General features: G+C 37.3%; 1 protein-coding gene across 1 annotated transcript in view; it reads right to left on the reverse strand.

Annotated features, from left to right (window-relative positions):
• RYR2 (ryanodine receptor 2) overlaps window positions 1-20985 on the reverse strand; it is an 813831-nt gene that overhangs the window by 439751 nt on the left and 353095 nt on the right. The window contains exon 11 of the mRNA XM_065922240.1: window positions 1825-1899. Coding sequence (XP_065778312.1) covers window positions 1825-1899 — 75 coding nt within the window. The remainder of the gene's footprint in view (window positions 1-1824; window positions 1900-20985) is intronic.

The raw sequence follows: 20985 nt of genomic DNA on the forward strand, positions 1-20985 counted from the left end.
TAATTTAAGTACACAATCGTGAAGGATAGGTAGAGCTACAAATGTGAAAAAAAATCTGAAATCTGTTTTATAAAGGCACTATTTCATCTCTAATTAAGCTGTCATTTTTAATAATACATAAGGCAAATTACAGAAATATATGTATATATTTGGAATTCTTTTCCCTAGATTCTCTATATAATTTATGAAGCACATAAAGGCTATGAGCTTTCTTCCTTTTGCTTTATAAGTCATCTCTTCTATTTCCATCCCATTAATAGATTCACTGTCCATAAAATCTTACTTTTAAGTTCAAGATTTATCAGTTTTAATATTTCAGTGGGTTTGACCAACCATGAATTTATATAGAAAGAAACTTAGTATTATCAATTAACTGATAAATAATGGATTAATATAGAGCACTTTTTAAAAGTTGCATACTTACAATCAGAGGAAATATAGAAATATATTTAATTTACATGCATATTTTTGTTGAGTAGGAGTAGACAGAGTGAGCAGATCATCAATCATAAAAAAATCTGATTGGGGTAAAATTCTGTCATGGGAGAGAAAAACTAATATGATTTCAATGAGAAAGATGAACAATATTTTTTTTACTGTTAAAGAGACCATGTTCAAGCATTTTTAAATAAATAAAGATGGGTATTAAATTGCAGAAGTACACAAGGTCAATGGGATACTTTTATGAGAGTAGTTTACTCATGTTATCTTAAAATGTCACTACTTAAAATACACTGTAAGTTATATTCCATGCATCCATGTAAACTGATAATGAAAAAAATTCTATGTTGAGCCTAGCAATGTTCAAGGAAATACAAAGTTTTTGAAATTATTGTACAAAGTACATAAGCAAAAAAATAAAATAAAATAAACCCTGAAGACCACTGAACTATTTTAATCATTAACCTCAAAATATCAAGTTAATAAAATACAGCAATTCCATAATAAGACAGTTCCCTACACACATCCACGAAGAGTCTATTACCCTAAATCAATAAATTTTTGAAGTGTAATATAACAGGGAACAAATTCATGGAAACTGTTTTCTGGACAAAGGAATGACCTTCTAATCTTTTCTTTTAATTTGATTGATATTTAAATTCTATTTAAAATAGTTTAGTTCAAAATGACACCCTTATCAGAATCGCGTTTACTTAGAGTAACTAAAAGTCAATCTCTGGACAGCTTTTTGAAGTCACCAGAAAAAAAAGATAATCATTATTTGTATAATGAATACACAGTGAGTCTGTTTTCAATTCACATTTCTCACTGGGCTACCAAGCTAGTTTTAAGTAAAGATAGTGACTTGTAGTGATGACTCTGACACCTCATTTGGGTTAAAGTTCCCACTGGTTTACATATGCCTTTGTAATCTGAAATGTGATTCAGATCAAGCCCTGATCTGATATGTGTGACAGGCCTGCAAATAATTTGTCCTGACTCCAAACCTTACATCACCCTGCACTAGGAGCTCTTCCTGCCAAGAGAAGAGGCACAGACTGGGATGAATCGATAACACAAAAACAAATGAGGCTAGAAAAAAAGCAGATGGTATAAAATCATTGCTTATGACCTGGTGAATGTAGGCTAGTGAACAGTAAATAAATGCAGGGGGAAGGTAAAACAAGAGAGTGTTTCATCTACGTGTTGTTTGTTAGCATGACCATTTTGCAGAAAAGTTCAAGAGCATTAGATATATGGAGTTGGCCAAAAAGTTCACTGAGGTGTTTCCATAAGATATTACAGAAAAACCCAAACGAGCATTTTGGCCAGCCCAATCTTTTGTACCCAAAGCATTAGGATGAATTCAGAAGTTCTACTTACGCAACTCTTAGTGTCTCTAGTCGCCACAGGGAACGTGCGTGAACCGATACAGCACCACCTTCGTAATGAACAGTTCTGTTAAAAAAAAATATGAATATAAAAAGCCCAATTTTAATGTTGCATTCTTAGACTCTATTTTTCAAGTCAATTAAAAAAGAAAGTAAATGGAAAAGCTTTGGATAAACTGCAAAAGCTATACTTTTTGGTAGGAGAGAATATAGCTGGAAATATAAATAACAGTAATAACAGTGAACTGCATAAACAATTGATTTAAACACATTTCTTTGTCATTTACTCCCTGTAATCCCGTTCATCCTCTCTCCCAGTGAATACTTGTACTATTAAACTTAAGTCTATAAAAGTACTCTGTTCTGAGTTTAAGTGCTATTGAAGTGTAATATATTATAGCTTCCCAGGTGGCTTGGTGGTAAAGATCCACCTGCCAAGCAGAAGATCCAAGTTCGATCTCTGAGTCAGCAAGATCCCCTGGAGAAGGGAATACCCACTCTATTATTTATGACTGGGAAATCCCGTAGACAGAGGACCAAGGTGGACCACAGTCCACGGGGTCACCAAAGAGTCAGACACGACTTAGCAACTAAACAACAACAAAGAACGGTTCTCCTATTTTTTTCCTTCTTACCATTTATCTGTTGGGGAAAAAAAACTACTATCATTTGTCCTGGAGTACTTTCTACCTTCTGACTTTGCTGATGACATCCTCACAGTGTTTTTTTAACATCTGCCTCTAAGTTGGTAGTTATATTAAAAAATCTAGAAACTTGCTCATGTTCAAGGTTGAGAAATGTTGGCAAGAACACTTCAGCAAATGGTGTTTGCCTTCCTATTACATCACATCAGGACTACTTTTTACAGTAAAATTAATTCAAGATCACCCAGATCTATCCATTAGAATTTAATTTCAGGTACCTCAATGACCAGGGTCCTCGGCAAGAATTTTCAATTATGGTTGCAAATATAATCATGGGGCTAGCTTTTAAAATCCTGACATATTGCCCTTAACACTGGCCAAATTAAACTCAATTTGGAATCCCCAGCTGGTCATAAGAGGCAGCCAAAGCTGGGAAGCTATGGTACACATCAGTTTCTACACACTAGCACTTCTGACACTTCAGTGCGGTAATTCTCTGCTGTGAGGGGCTATCGCGTGCACTGTAGGGTATCTGACACATCCCTGGCCTCTATCAACCACACACAAACACAAGTCATCCAAGTTGTGACCCACAACGTGAATCACAACTTGTACGTGAACACCTAAGTTGTGACAATCTAAAACGCTTCCAGATAAGATGAAATGTCTTCTGGGGACAAGATTACTCGCAATATCAAAACACTGTTATGCATCAGTAGTTCTCAATCTTTAGTGAATGCTGGAATCATCTTTCAAGTTTTTTAAAATACAGACTGCTGGAGGGGAGCAACATAAATGTCCACCAAAAGATGAATGGATAAGGAAATTGTGGTACATATATACAAAGGAATATTACTCAGCCATACAAAAGAACAAAACTGAGTCACTTTTTAGTGATGTAGAGGGACAGAGAGTCTGTTACACAGAGTGAAGTGAGTCAGAAAAATAAATATGTATATTAAGGCAGGTATACGGGACTCGAGAAAAATGTTACCGGTAAATCAATCTGCAGGGCAGGAATTTGACGCAGACATAGAAAACAGACAAGTGGACACAAGGGGAAGAAGAGGGTGGGGCAAACTGAGTGAATTAGCACCAACATGTGTACACTATGGGCTTTCCGGGCGGCTCAGGCAGCAGAGCATTCACCTGCAGTGCAGGAGAAGCGGGTTCAATCCCTGGGCTGGGAAGATGCCCTGGAGAAGGGAATGACAACACATTCTAGTAGTCTTGCTGGGAGAATTCCATGGACAGAGGAAGCTGCGGGGCTACAATCCATAGGGTCCCAAAGAATTGGACATGGCTGAGCAACTAACACGTTCACTTTTATATCTACACTATCATGTGTAAAATAGATGTGGGAAGTGGGAAGCTGCAGTCTGGCACAGGAAGCTCAGCTTGGTGCTCTGTAATGACCTAGAGGGGTAGGATGGGGTAGGTGGGCGGGATGCTTAAGAGAGAAGGGATTATGTGTATACAGATTCCTGATTCACTTCATTGTACCCAAGAAACTAACACAACAGGGTAAAGCAATTATAACCTAATAAAAATCAAAATCCATACACACTCCTGGGCCCCCGAGTTTCCAGTTTAGTAAAATCAATAACTTGTATTTTTAACAAGTTCCCAGGTGATGTTGATACAGCCAGTCCACACTCAGAATCACTGGACTAAAATCATTATTTCATTAGGATAGTGATTCTTAGTCTTGGTTGTATGTTATAATCACATGGAAAGCTTTAAAAACTCCAGACAATTCTCAGACCATTAAATTAGAATCTCTGTGTATGTACTTGAAAGGTAATGAGTGATAAAATATAGATGTATGTTCACGTGCATTTGTGTACAATATATATTGTACATAGTGATAGATACATACAAACGTAGATTTTTTAAAATTTGTTTCTAATTGGAGGATAATAGCTTTACAATATTGTGTTTGTTTCTCCCAGACTTTTAATAAAGATCTCATACTTGGCTATAAAGAAAATTTTATAAGGCTTTTTTAAGTGTAGCTATTTACTCACATATTTTCTGATAAAATTTGGGAATAAATAGTAAAATGATGAAGGAAACAACAATTTGGAAAAGTAAGAAACTCTCCTAAATTGCTTATAGGTCAAAGAGGAAATAGAAAGTATACCCTAACGAGAATTAATAAAAGAAAACTTCATAACACATTTATCAGCCACAGGTAAACTTTTAGAGATTGTAGCCTACAATTCTTAATTATTGAAGAAATAATGAAATCCAACAAACCAAAGAATTGTCTGAAGAGATGAGAGAATTCAAAAGCATGTCTTCAGCTTTCTGTTCACTAACTCTATTGAACTAATGAACCAAAACAATGTTACAGCTGAAGAGAAAAAAGAAAGTGTGCTAAAACTACTGGACAATGATATTATTTGCAACAAAATTTTTAAAAAGAGTCTTCTACTTCATAAATCAGAAGTCACTGAAATTTTACTGAAAAGGAATTTTTAAAATATGCACACCTATTAAACAACAGCATGTGCCTTGTTCAACAATACTTTAAAAAATCCCAGGATTCGGGCTGTAAATTATGACCTAAATAAAACATTATCCTCCAACATAACACACTTCATTAATAAACTCATATTTCAGGCTGATCACATAAAACTGCCCAAAGAAGTCCTTTAAAGTTATTCTTTTAATAAGGACAGATTATTCCTCTCATCAATTCCACTTCTCATAAATGTTATAATATTGTTCACTGAATGAAAGCGGCGAGCTATTTTTGTATTTGCAGCTATAGAATACTCTTTAAGCCTCATCTCAGATGTCAAACCACTTATTTCTCAGCAAAAAGCAGGCACTCTGACAACCAGGATAGCTCATCTTCAGAGTCGGAGCCCCAGAAAAACCTAGCATTAGCATACAAATAAAAGCACAGGTCCTCAGCAAGAATTCACAGCCTGGCGGTTTGGCATTTACCAGCATGTATATATAACAAAGTCTTACAGGATACAGAATTCCAATCAGTGGGCTTCAGCACAGAATCATAAAACACATCGCTAATAAAAGATTCAAGGCTATAAAGAGACCCCTCCCTTCAGCAGAGAAACTAGAAACACCCAGAATAATTTGATCAAATAGTTTTATCAAATATTTGGGTACTTGGTGACCCACACAAGTTGACACATAAAATTAAACATCACAATACCTAATTCAGAGAAAATTCAATCTATCTATCTATATTTCTCAATCTGTAATTAATGGCCACATTGCAAGGGATTCCTATTTTCCTCTCCAAGATAAAGATGGATAAATTAACAGTGTTTCAGAACAGGTCTACGTGCAGGTCTATGTCCCAATAAAACTTTATTTAGAAAAACAATTAGTGGGCCAGATTTAAGCCACAGTTAGAGTTTGCTGACTCCAATCCAGAAAATCACACCCGTATTATCGTTAATTTTAATCTGAGAGAGAGGCAGCTAGACGAAATTCAAAGTCTAAAATTTTTCATAAGTGTTTTAGTCAGGGTTCTTCAGAGAAAAGAACTATTCATATACATATATGTGCATATGTACATATGTATGCATATATGTATGTGTATATATATATGCACCCATATATACATATAATTTTATATAAAGAGTTTACTATAAGGAGTCTGTTCATGCAATTACAGAGGCTGACAAGTTTTAAGATCTGCTGGAGACCCAGGAGAGCTGATGATTTAAGTTCCAGTCCATGTCTGAGAACCAGCAAAGCCAATGGCGTAATCCTAGTCCAAAGACCACAGGTTCAGATCTCAGTTCAGTTCAAAGGGAGGATAATATTGATGTCTCAGCTCAAAGACAGTAAGAAGAAAGAGTTCCCTCTGATTCATGAAGAGTCAGCCTTTCTGATCTATTCAAGTCTTTACCTGATTAGATTAGGACTACCCACATAAGGGAAGGCAATCTGCTTTACTCATCTGTAAATTTTAATGTTAAACTCATCTAAAAACACTCACATGAAACATCGAGAATAATTTGTTCAAATAGTTAGATCAAATATTTAGGTACTTGGTGATCCACTCAAGTTGACACATAAAATTCAGTTCAGTTGCTCAGTCGTGTCCGACTCTTTGCGATCCCATGGACTGCAGCATGCCAGGCCGTCATGTCCATCACCAACTCCCGGAGTTTACTCAGACTCATGTCCATTGAGTCAGTGATGCCATTCAACCATCTCATCTTCTGTCATCTCCTTCTCTTCCTGACTTCAATCTCTGCCAGCATCAGGGTCTTTTCCAATGAGTCAGCTCTTCACATCAGGTGGGCAAAATATTGGAGTTTCAGCTTCAACATCAGTCCTTCCAATGAACACCCAGGATTAATCTCCTTTAGGATGAACTGGTTGGATCTCCTTGCAGTCCAAGGGACTCTCAAGAGTCTTCTCCAACACCACAGTTCAAAAGCATCAATTCATCGGTGCTCAGCTTTCTTCATAGTCCAACTCTCACATCCATAGATTACTACTGGGAAAACCATAGCTTTGACTAGATGGACTCTTGTTGGCAAAGTAATGTCTATGCTTTTCAATATGCTGTCTAGGTTGGTCATAACTTTTCTTCCAAGTAGTAAGCATCTTTTAATTTCATGGCTGCAGTCACCATCTGCAGTGATTTTGGAGCCCCCAAAAATAAAGTCTGCCACTGTTTCCATTGTTTCTCCATCTATTTGCCATGAAGTGATGGGACTGGATGCCATGATCTTTGTTTTCTGAATGTTGAGCTTTAAGCCAACTTTTTCACTCTCCTCTTTCACTTTCATCAAGAGGCTTTTCACTTCTTCTTCACTTTCTGCCATAAGGGTGGTGTCATCTACATATCTGAGGTTGTTGATATTTCTCCTGGCAAGCTTGATTCCAGCTTGTACTTCATCCAGCTCAGCGTTTCTCATGATGTACTCTGTGTATAAGTTAAATAAGCAGGGTGACAATATACAGCCTTGACATACTCCTTTTCCTATTTGGAACCAGTCTGTTGTTCCATGTCCAGTTCTAACTGTTGCTTCCTGACCTGCATACAGGTTCTCAAGAGGCAGATCAGGTGGTCTGATATTCCCATCTCTTTCAGAATTTCCCACATGAAATTAAACATCACAATAACTGAAAGAAAATCTAATTTATATATCTATATTTCTAAATCTGGAATTAATAGCCACATTGCAAGGGATTCCTTCTTTCCTCTCCAAGATAATAATGGATAAATTCACAGTGTTTCAGAGCACTTGAACTATCCCCCTAAAAATTTCTGTTTGATCAGTAAAGCATGAGCAACAGTACTGGCTTCTGCCTGAATTACAAAAACAAGTTAGGTTGTTCTCAATTTACTTTTGTTTCTTCAACACAGGGAAGCCCTAAATTTAGTATATTATTTTAACACTGAACAGCTTATAGTTAATTATTACTGCAATACCACAGACATCACCTTTTTTCTTCCAAATGAACTTCTTTTTTCTTAAAATCTACCATATGACCTTAATGCATAGGGATAAGAAATGTTGCTATTAGAGTTCTATTTTTGAACACATTTTGGTTTCATTTTTGTCTTTATAGAGGTTTGAGTGTGTAACAAATCCTAAACAACAAAAGAAGAACAAAAAAATAAAAAAGGAAATTTACTCAGTCACATCCAGTTTTGATAATGAATCAGTTACACAAATTAAAAATAGAGAAGAGCAGTTTACTGAGTTTTAAAGATTGCCTTGCCATTTCAAATGTTTATGATATGCCTATGTAGAATTTAGTAGGGACAAAAAAAGTCATTATCATTGTATTTTAGTTACCACAATGCAGGACAGTAAGAACAAATAGCAGAATTCTTCATTTTTCCAAACTTAATGTTCAATAAATGAATGACAGACCACAGAATTAACTTTTTTTTAAAAATGGTTTTTTAATCCTAACAAAATAGATCTTAAAAGTCACAACTGGTATCCACAGGAACTACCACTATGTTTTATCAGAAAAGAAATGTTTTAATATAAGTATGCAGCAAAAATGATTGCTCTTCTCCCTTTTTACACACATTTATTAATTTAAAATATCATTGAATATTTATACAATCCATCACAGACACAGGCTAAAGAATAAAAAACAATACAGTTACATTAACAAATGCAAAAGGAATTTGACAGAACCCAACATCCATTCACAATGAAAACTCTATCAACTAGGAATAGAAGGGAACTTCCTCAACTTGATAAAGATTATCTACAATTAACATCTTATGTAATGTTAAGAAACCAGATGCCTTCCCCCTAAGATCAAGAACAAGGCAAGAATTTCCCCTCTTAATATTCCTTTTCAACATTGTACTAGAAGTTCTATCTAATGCAATAAGAGAAGAAAAGGAAAGAAAAGGTATGTGGATTGAAAAAGAAAATTTTTAACTGTTTTTGTTCATAGATGACATGATTGTCTATGTGGAAAATTCTAGAGAATCAACAACAAAAATAAAACTCCTGGAACTAAGCCGCAATTATAGGAAAGCTGCAGGATACAAAATTAAGGCAAAAACTAGACTTCAGTGATGAACAACAGGAATTTGAAATTAAAACACAAGACATTTATATATCAACCAAAGAGAAAATGTGCATTTCTTAGGTATATATATAACAAAATATGTACAAGATTTTTTCCTAAATGTTCTATGTTTTACATTTATGCCCATGATCCATTTTAATTAGATTTCATATAAAGTGTGAGGTTTGGACTGTGATTCACTTGGGGGGTGGACATATGGGTATCCATTTGCTCCATCTGAGTGTCTTAAGTCTAGGGAAAAAAATCACTTCTTCTCTTCTTTTTTCTGTTCTCCCTTGCGTGTAAGACATTAAGTATAATGACTTCTTTGGATTTAGTCTTTAGGGAATAAAAGGCAGGAAGGGTAGTACCTTGCAGAAAGCTTAAGCTTTCTGCCAACTCTCAAATCTTCCCTGAGAAGAAAAGTGCACTGAGACTGCTAGTTGCTTCACTGGGGAAAAATAATAGAAAAAGTACCAGGAGAAAACATAAAATAACATCACAAAAACTATCTCACAGGCAAAAGTTCTGCATGTTGGCAAGTATATGAATTTTCTCTGAAGAAGCTATAAGATACAACAGATTGTCAAATACCCACAAACCACCCCAATATTTTTTTTTAAATCACTGTCTTTAAGGCTCAGATTCGTGCTATAGGAACAGTGATTCTTCCCTGTAGAATGATGTGAAGTTAAGATGCTTCCTCTTGGCCAAGAATGTGGGACTCATTGTCCTCAAAATAGAGTTCTATTCACTCAGGTTGGTAGGCTGGTTTAGTTAAGATGGTGCTTCTTCCCTTCCTGGAATTGCAAGTGGATAATTATCTTTTAGGAGTCACCAAAATCATACAAATGAGGGCGCCAAACCCTCCTGAGTTAATCAGAGTGGTTCTCAATGCAGGCATCCCACTGCTCTTCTTAAACAACCTGCAAGAAGCGTGTGACTTTTTTTCTCCATTTTTTTCTTTTACAAATACAAGATCATCAGCACTTGTGTGCAGACTCCCATATACACATAACTATATAAAAGGGGTAAAGAATGAATAATATAATCCTGGATGAAAACTAAACAGAAGAGATGAAGCCTGGCTTGGAGAATTTTAATTAGTACTTTACTAGCGCATTAGATGACTGCTAATGGATTAAATATGCACTCTCTGAATTATGTCATGCTTTTAAATGAATAAATTTTAAAAAGGATCAGTTAGGGGAATATTATTCAGAATTATTGTTTGGTATCTCTAATGTGAAAGTCATTATTAGGGGAACACCAATAAGGATAATAAAAGGCAGTATGTGGCACATGGCACTTATCTGGGGCAGTTAAAGACAAGACAATTCTATTACCAACACATCTTCGACCAAATTAAGTTCTGTGTAGTAATGTATTACCAGACCCCAGATACTGAGGATTCATCTATGAATCCTTGAAAAACAGGCAAATCACTCACACACAATTTCCACTGAGAGCTGACACTATTCAAATAGCAGTTTTCAAAGTAATTATTGGGAAGAAAAGCTTGCTTTATTAACTTATAGGCTAACAAAAGTATAACCTTAAAATCAAGGGCAACAAAGATTTCTCCTTGCCTGAACTTCCTCAGTGGGTAAAATAGTAAGATATGTTTTCCCACCTAAGTCACCCTCTTTTGACCTGAGCCCTGAACATACCTCTACCCTAAGGAATAAGCCTGACCCCTCCACACACACACAATGAAATAAACCAGGGAAATGTTACTTGTTCTTGTTCCCTCCTGCTACAGCAGAGGCCCCAATAAAGCCTTGCCTGAAAAAAATTTTTGAAAGATATATTTTCCAAAATCTTCTACAGTCTCATTTTTTATAGTCAGCACACACACACCAAATGCCTAGAACCTACAAGCCCTTCAAAAACATTAAATGAATTGAGTTAAAGTGACTGAAAGCAGACCTACGATTAAAAGATTATTACATATCTCCTCAGTAGAATTTCCGCTTGGACCCCATCTACTATGTATGTGCCTATGAGAGTGTTTGGCTGATCAGCTCAGCCCCAGGCAGGTGCTAAGGCAAGCTGTCAAGAATCTCTTCATCTAACAGAGAAATCAAGAAGTACATGCCTATATAGCACTTAAAGAAGTATCGCATATTTACTCAGGGCTGAGTTTGTGAGATTTCTATTGAAGTTGTCTCACAAGCAGAATGGTCATATTTTGAGATGACACATCTATATGAAATGTAAATGGATTATTGCAGATTAAAAACAATAACATCCTTACACTCTGATTCCATATTAAAAGGATTACATAAATATCACTGAAGCAGAAAAACAACAAACTACATGCTGCCGCTTTTACTTTTCAGTCTATACAGAATAAAATACAACCACAAAGTCGTGGAAACTGAAAAGAAAAGGAAGCTTGTCTTTTTTTTTCTTCCTTAAAGATATTGCTTACACCTGGATTAAGTTAAAAAACTGAACGTGAGCCAGTGAAAATGGTCTTAAATTTTCACTGAGAAAATAACTGGGAGATTTCTCTTTTTTTCTCAGTCTTAATGTTTAATCTATTGTCTCTTGGAACTCACTCACTTCAGTGAAAACACCTCAACTGCTTTTTAAATTTTGCTGAAATCAAATGGCTTCAATTGTTATATTTTCAATCCTTTGCTTTCAAAGGCTGTATTTTTAATTATTTTAAACAATTAAAAAAAATTTTTTTTGGTGCTCTGCAGCCTGTGGGATCTTAGCCCCAGACAAGGGATAGAACCCATGTCCCCTGCATTTGAAGCCAAAGTCTTAACCACTGGACTGTCAGAGAAATACCAAAGCCTGTGTTTTTGTAAATACTGTCTTCTAGCCAGTCATTCTCTGAGAGTTTCACTCTAGACTAATTCAGGCTCCTAAAGGAAGACAGGCCAAAGCAAGATTAGGGTGCTCTCTGCAATCAGCAGGGAGGGTAAGTTTAGGTGAAGGACTGAAGTTCCTTCCAGGGAGAAGAGATAAAGAATCAAGAATAGCTCTCCTTCATGTGCGTACTCTTCTAGTAAAACTATTTGACAAACCTATCTTATTCCCAGACCCAGGCTAAAGAGGTATGTATGCACAGGACATGAAGGAGAAGAGAAGAAAGGAAAGTTCTTGTGTGATAACCTGACCCTTTTGGTGGAAAACAGAGGAGCTCTGGAAGCTTGCTCCAAGGTAGTGACTGAAGGCATACACACCCTGCAGGATATTACTCATCCAATTGTGTACTCAGATATAAACCATGCATCTCCTGAGAAGTCAGGGAGACATTTAATTCATTAGATCACACCCATCTCATGCCTTATCAATTATTTACCAAGTAAAGCTCATTAGGTCATAATATTAAAAGGGGCATGAAGGTAAAAATATTCTCAAGCACACATACAGAAAGGCTTTTGCCTGCTGAGTCACTTCTGGAGACCAAAGGTAGCATTTATCTCCAGACACTGTCAGAAACAATGACTTAACAACTCTGCATTTGAAAGCAAGAGGACAGAGCAAGTATTTCATGCCAACAGTGATGCCTGGTAGATGTAAACAGGATAACCTTTCTTCCTCCTTCTCTCTCCCCTCTAACCCAAGACAGACACACATAATCGGGCATATTTTATCGATACATGCATGTATATATGTGTGCATTTATACACAAGTATTTTAAGCTTTTACTGTCAAATATCACACTAGGATGTAAAATCCTTGAGAAAAGAGACTTGGTATCTTTTTAGATACTATTATAACTCCAGCACCTAGAACATGGCAGTCTTTCCTCAAATTTTTATTGAGTGAATAAAACTACTTATGAGCTATGTGTTTTAACATATCATGTTTTAACATATCACTAAGCAAAGGAGAAAAGGAAAGATATACCTCTTTGGATGCAGAGTTCTAAATAGCAAAGAGAGATAAGAAAGGCTTCCTCAGGGACCAATGCAAAGAAATAGAGGAAAACAGTAGAATGGGAAAGACTAGAGAGCTCTTCAAGAAAATTAGAGATACCAAGGGAATATTTCATGAAAAGATGGCTCAATAAAGGACAAAAATAACATGGACATAACACAAGCAGAAGATATTAAGAAGAGGTGGCAAGAATACACAGAAGAACTGTACAAAAATAGATCTTCACAACCCAGATAATCACGATGGTGTAATCACTCACCTAGAGCCAGACATCCTGGAATGTGAAGTCAAGTGGGCCTTAGGAAGCATCACTACAGACAAAGCTAGTGGAGGTGATGGAATTCCAGTTGAGCTATTTCAAATCCAGAAAGATGACGCTGCGAAAGGGCTGCACTCAATATGCCAGCAAATTTGGAAAACTCAGCAGTGGCCACAGGACTGGAAAAGGTCAGTTTTCATTCCAATCCCAAAGAAAGGCAATGCCCAAGGATGCTCTAACTACCGCACAATTGAATTCATCTCACACGCTAGTAAAGTAATGCTCAAAATTCTCCAAGTCAGGCTTCAGCAATACATGAACTGTGAACTTCCAGATGTACAAGCTGGTTTTAGAAAAGGCAGAGGAACCAGAAATCCAATTGCCAATACCCGCTGGATCATCGAAAAAGCAAGAGAGTTCCAGAAAAACATCTACTTCTGCTTTACTGACTACGCCAAAGCCTTTGACTGTGTGGATCACAGTAACTGTGGAAAATTCTGAAAGAGATGGGACCACCTGACCTGCCTCTTGAGGATCCATATGCAGGTCAGGAAGCAACAGTTAGAACTGGACATGGAACAACAGACTGGTTCCAAATAGGAAAAGGAGTACGTCAAGGCTGTATATTGTCACCCTGCTTATTTAACTTATATGCAGAGTACCTCATGAGAAACGCTGAGCTGGAAGAAGCACAAGTTGGAATCAAGATTGCTAGGAGAAATATCAATAACCTGAGATTTGCAGATGACACCACCCTTATGGCAGAAAGTGAAGAAGAACTAAGGAGCCTCTTGATGAAAGTGAAAGAGGAGAGTGAAGGAGTTGGTTTAAAGCTCAACATTCAAAAAACTAAGATCATGGCACCTGGTCCCATCACTTCATGGCAAATAGATGGGGAAACAGTGGAAGCAGTGGCTGACTTTATTTTTCGGGGCTCCAAAATCACTGCAGATGGTGATTGCGACAATGAAATTAAAAGACGCTTGCTCCTTGGAAGGAAAAATATGACCAACCTAGACAACTTATAGACATTACTTTGCCAAAAAAGGTCCGTCTAGTCAAGGCTATGATTTTCCAGTGGTCATGTATGGATGTGAGAATTGGACTATAAAGAAAGCTGAGCACCAAAGAATTGATGCTTTTGAGCTGTGGCTTGGAGAAGACTCTTGAGAGTCCCTTGGATTGCAAGGAGATCCAACCAGTCCATCCTAAAGGAGATCAGAGCTGGGTGTTCAATGGAATGACTGATGCTAAAGCTGAAACTCCAATACTTTGCCCACCTGATGTGAAGAGCTGATTCACTGGAAAAGACCCTGATGTTGGAAAAGACTGAGGGCAGGAGGAGAAGGGGACAACAGAGGATGAGATGGTTGGATGGCATCAACGACTCGACGGACATGGATTTGGGTGGACTCTGGGAGTTGGTGATGGACAGGGAGGCCTGGCGTGCTGCCATTCACGGGGTCGCAATGAGTCAGACACGACTGAGCTACTGAACTGAACTGAATACTTTTCAAAGAAATGTTCCCCTAATAATGGCTTGCACATTAGAGATAGCAAACAATAATTCTGAATAATATTCCCCTAACTGATCCCTTTTAAAATTTATTCACTTAAAAGTATGACATAATTCAGAGAGTGCATATTTAATCCATTAGTAAAGGTTGTACACATAAAGGAAACGCTTTTGTTGGTATTTTATTATATTCATGTAAAAAATGGACAGAAGTAAATAAGTACAATCCAGAGACAGAATATAGAATAGAAAATACCCTCATGTAAAAGATTTCATGCTTGAAATAAAAACTGGCAATCAAATTTCAAGACTCCAGAATGAAATCTTATTTTAAAAGCAATAATTAAAAACTGTTGCATCTGACAAATCTCTTGCCAAGCACCAGAACTTGTTCATCCTTAATTTATTCTATCTCACCATTGAAGAGTTTGGAAAACTAAGAAATTACAATTCTACAGTTAATCTTCACTGCATTTCTCCCTTTCACCTGACTGCTCACAACTCTTATTGATGATACCTTTATTATTCTTATTGTTGTTCAGACAAATTGGATAGTGGTAGTTTTAGAGCTATACATCTTTCTGAAAAATTCTCAAGAAATATAAAATAAAACCACAGTGATGCTTTCTTTTGCGAACATGTCAAAATTCAATCCATAAAAACAACATGAACAGGAAGTATGGGGAAATAAACAAACAAACAAAAATATATGTATATATGTATATTTTCTTAACTTTGGAAGGGCTCATTCTCCCATTCAATTACACTTAATTGAATGGGACAATATATGCTCTTTGTTCTGGAATTCTGATTAAAACTCCCATGAGAATGCACAGGAAACAACATACATATATAAATTTAAATGTGAATAGATTTATCCATCAGATACAGAACAGATTTGTGACTGCCCAGGGTGGGAGGGTTACAGATGGAAGGATTGGGAGTTTGGTATTAGCAGAGGCAAACTATTATATATAGGATGGGTAAACAACAAGATCCTAATGAATGGCATAGGGAACTATATAGAAATTCCTGTGATAAATCACAATGGAAACGAATATGAGAAAGAACATATATATGTATAACTGAACCACTGTGCTGTACCCGTGAAATTAACACAAAAATGTAAATCAACATACTTGAATAAACTGTAAGCATAATAAAAAAGACCAATGCATCAGTATTTAGAACTACAGCATTCATCACTGAACTGCATCTTAAATTGCTACAAGTAAGAGCTGTATTCAGTTCAGTTCAGTTCAGTTACTCGGTCGTGTCCGACTCCTTGTGACCCCATGAATCGCAGCACGCCAGGCCTCCCGGCCCATCACCAAATCCTGCAGTTTACTCAAACCCATGTCCATTGAGTCGGTGATGCCATCCAACCATCTCATCCTCTGTCATCCCCTTCTCCTCCTGCCCCAATCCCTCCTAGCATCAGGGTCTTTTCCAGTGGGTTAACTCTTTGCATGAGATGGCCAAAGTATTGGAGTTTCAGCTTCAGCATCAGTCCTTCCAATGATGAACACCCAGGACTGATCTCCTTTAGGATGGACTGGTTGGATCTCCTTGCAGTCCAAGGGACTCTCAAGAGTCTTCTCCAACACCATAGTCCAAAAGCATCAATTTTTCAGTGCTCAGCTTTCCTTATAGTCCAACTCTCACATCCATACATGACCACTGGAAAAACCATAGCCTTGACCAGACGGACCTTTGTTGGCAGAGTAATGTCTCTGCATTTTAATATGCTATCTAGATTGGTCATAACTTTCCTTCCAAGGAGCAAGCATTTTTTAATTCTGTGGCTACAATCACCATCTGCAGTGATTTTTGGAGCCCAGAAAAATAAAGTCTAACACTGTTTCCACTGTCCCCCCATCTATTTACCATGAAGTGATGGGACCAGATGCCATGATCTTAGTTTTCTGAATGTTGAGCTTTAAGCCAACTTTTTCACTCTCCTTTTTCACTTTCATCAAGAGACTTTTTAGTTCCTCTTCACTTTCTGCCATAAGGGTGTGTCATCTGCAAATCTGAAGTTACTGATATTTCTCCCAGCAATCTTGATTCCAGCTTGTGCTTCTTCCGGCCCAGCATTTCTCATGAGGTACTCTGCATATAAGTTAAAGAAGCAGGGTGACAATATACAGCCTTGACGTACTCCTTTTCCTATTTGGAACCAGTCTGTTGTTCCACGTCCAGTTCTAACTGTTGTTTCCTGACCTGCATACAGGTTTCTCAATAGGCAGGTCAGGTGGTCTGTTATTCCCATCTCTTTCAGAATTTTCCACAGTTTATTGTATTATGTATACTCAAAAACTGTCAGTGGAACAAGACATGAGCAGATAGAGAAATTTATTTACTAACCCAGGATTTATGACCAAAAATGGTTCTAAATTGCTCAGAACTAAATGAAATTTACAGTGATCTCCTTAATCAATTCAACTACTTCCCATAACAAACTGGATGTGACATTAGTTATTAAACTTTAATAACAGAATACAATTGTGTATCAGTTCAGTTCAGTTGCTCAGTTGTGTACAACTCTTTGTGACCTCATGGACTGTAGCATGCCAAGCTTCCCTGTCCACCACGAACTCCTGGAGCTTGCTCATACTCATGTCCATCGAGTTGGTGATGCCATTCAACCATCTCATCCTCTGTCATCCCCTTCTGCTCCTGACTTCAATCTTTCCCAACATAAGAGTCTTTTCCAATGAGGCAGTTCTTCACATCAGGTGGCCAAAGTATTGGAGTTTCAGCTTCAGCATCGGTCCTTCCAATGAATATTCAGGACTAGTCTCCTTTACGATTGGCTGGTTGGATCTCCTTGCAGTCCAAGGGACTCTCAAGAGTCTTCTCCAACACCATAGTCCAAAAGCATCAATTCTTCGGCGCACGGCTCTCTTCATAGTACAACTCTCACATCCACACATGACTACTGGAAAAATAGCTTTGAGTAGACAGATCTTTGTTGGTGAAGTAATATCTCTGCCTTTTAGCCTGCTGTCCAGGCTGGACATAGCTTTTTTCCAAGGAGAAAGTGTCTTTCAATTTCATGGCTGCAGTAACCATCTTCAGTGATTTGGGAACTCAAAAAAATAAAGTCTGTCACTGTTTCCATTGTTTCCCCATCTATGTTCCACGAAGTGATGGGACTTGATGCCATGATCTTACTTTCTTGACTGTTGAGTTTTAAGGCGGCTTTTCACTCTCCTCTTTCACTTTCAAGAGGCTCTTTAGTTCTTCTTCACTTTCAGCCATAACAGCGGTGTCATTTGCGTATCTGAGGTTATTGAAATTTCTCCCAGCAGACTTGATTTGTGTTTCATCCATGCCAGCATTTCCCATGATGTACTCTGCACAGAAGTTAAATAAGCAGGGTGACAATATACAACCTTGTTGTATATCCTTTCCAAACTTGGAACCAGTCCATTGTTCCATGTCCAGTTCTAACTATTGCTGCTTTACCTGCATACAGATTTCCTGCGAGGCTGGTAAGGTGGTCTGTTATTTCCATCTCTTAAAGAATTTTCCACAGTTTGTCATGGTCTACACAAAGGATTTGGTGTAATCAATAAAGCAGAAGTAGATGTTTTTCTGGAACTCTTGCTTTTTTGATGATCCAGGAGATGTTGGCAATTTGATCTCTGGTTCCTCTGCCTTTTCTAGATCCAGCTTGAACATCTGGAAGTGCAAGGATCATGTACTGGTGAAGCTTGACTTGGAGAATTTTGAGCATTACTTTGCTACCACGTGAGATGAGTGCAATTGTGCGGTAATTAAAGCATTCTTTGGCATTACCTATCTTTGGGATAGGAATGAAAACTGACCTTTTCCAGTCCTCTGGCCACTGCTGAGTTTTCCAAACTTGCTGGCATATTGAGGACAGCACTTTCACAGCATCATCTTTTAGGATTTGAAGTAGCTCAAGTGGAATTCCATCACCTCCACTAGCTTTGTTTGTAGTGATGCTTCCTAAGGTCCACTTGCCTTCACGTTTCAAGATGTCTGGCTCTAGGTGAGTGATCACACCATCGTGGTTATCTGGGTCATGAAGATCTTTTTTGTATAGTTCTGTGTATTCTTGCCACCACCTCTTAATATCTTCTGCTTCTGTTATGTCCATATCATTTTTGTCCTTTACTGAGCCCATCTTTTCATGAAATATTCCCATGGTATCTCTAATTTTCTTGAAGAGCTTTCTAGTCTTTCCCATTCTACTGTTTTCCTCTATTTCTTTGCATTGGTCACTGAGGAAGGCTCTTTTATCGCCTCTTGCTATTCGTTGGAACTCTTCAGTCAAATGGGTATATCTTTCCTTTTCCCTGTTGTCTTTAGTGTCTCTTCTTTTCTCAGCTATTTGTAAGGCCTTCCCAGACAGCCATTTTACCTTTTTTGCATTTTTCTTGGGGATGGTCTTGATCACTTCCTCCTGTACAATCTCACAAAATTCCATCCTTAGTTCTTCAGTTACTCTGTCCATCAGAATTACTCCCTTGAATCTACTTGTCACTTCCACTATATATTCACATAAGGGATTTGATTTAGGTCATACCTAAATGGTCTAGTGGTTTTCCCTACTTTCTTCAATTTAATTGAGTTTGGCAATAAGGAGTTCACAATCTGAGCTACAGTCAGTTCCCAGTCTTGTTTTTGCTAGCTGTTTAGAGCTTCTCCATCTTTGGCTGCAAATAATATAACCAATCTGATTTCGGTATTGACCATCTAGTAATGTCCATGTGTAGAGTTTCTCTTGTGCTGTTGGAAGAGGGTGTATGCTATGACCAGTGTGTTCTCTTGGCAAAACTGTTAGCCTTTGCCCTGCTTCATTCTGTACTCCAAGGTCAAATTTGCCTGTTAACTCCAGGTACCTCTTTACTTCCTCCTTTTTAATTCCAGTCCCCTATGATGAAAAGGACATCTTTTTTTGTGTGTTAGTTCTAGAAGGTCTTCATAGAACCATTCAATTTCAGCTTCTTCAGCATTACTTATTGCAGGATAGACTTGGACTACTGTGATATTGAATGGTTTGCCTTGGAAACAAACAGAGATCATTCTGTCATTTTTGAGACTGCACCCAAGTACTGCATTTCAGACTCTTTTGTTGACCATGAGGGCTACTCCATTTCTTTTAAGGCATTCTTGCTCACAGTAGTAGATACAATGGTCATCTGAATTAAATTTGCTCATTCCGGTCCATTTTAGTTCACTGATTCCTAAAATGTCGATGTTTACTCTTGCCATCTCCTGTTTGACCACTTCCTATTTACCTTGATTCATGGACCTAACATTCCAGGTTCCTATGCAATACTGTTCTTTACAGCATCAGACTTTACTTCCATCACCAGTCACATCCACAACTGGGTGTCGTTCTCATTTTGGCTCTGACTCTTCATTCTTTCTTATTTCTCCACTCTTCTCCAGTAGCATATTGGGCACCTATCGCCTTGGGGAGTTCATCTTTCAGTGTCATATCTTTGTGCCTTTCATACTGTGTATACATATAATTTCATACATATAATTGTGTATAGACTAGCTATAAGAGCTATGAGTTATAAGAAAGACCTACGTATATCCTTGGAACTTCCCCAACTCTCACATTGCTGTCCAAAAGTCAATTTTTACTTCTTTTTAAAAAATGAATCAAAATATATTTTTTAGGTTGTCATTATGTGTTTCTTATACAGAGTTCTACCAATTAAAGAAAAGTTGCCTCCTGGCTGTACTTTCCTTTGCCGTCCCCTCATTTGGTAAGACATTGAAACTGACTTATGGTAAGGATAGAGGGGGAGAAAGACATTTCTAAACAATGATATTAAGAAAGAAAGAAAGCAGTGCTCTGTAAACATAAAATTTAAGGACTACTTTTATCATTATTTGCAAGAAATTGCTCGATTTCACTGTGTAATCAAGATATAGGTAACCCTCCTTCTTCAGCAAGATCCCTCATGCTCCTGCTGCCTATTTCTGACATATTTTCTCCCTCAATTCATGACTTGATATCCATTTTCATTTAATTTTACCCATGTAAACATGCTGTACAAGGGGCATTAGAAATGTGTTCTTACTGACATCGCTACCTAAAGAGAGCAATATGTTGATCTGAATGCATGTTGAGATTAATTTGACACAGAAATAATCAACATTAAATCAAGAATAATACTGGAAGTACATTTAGAATGGATAAACAACAAGGTCCTACTGTATACACCACAGGAAACTATATTGAATATCCTATGATAAAATATAATGGAAAAGGATATAGAAAAGAATATGTATATATGTATACAAAAA

This window comes from Muntiacus reevesi, chromosome 2 (genome assembly GCF_963930625.1).
Source record: "Muntiacus reevesi chromosome 2, mMunRee1.1, whole genome shotgun sequence".
Classification (NCBI taxonomy): domain Eukaryota; kingdom Metazoa; phylum Chordata; class Mammalia; order Artiodactyla; family Cervidae; genus Muntiacus; species Muntiacus reevesi.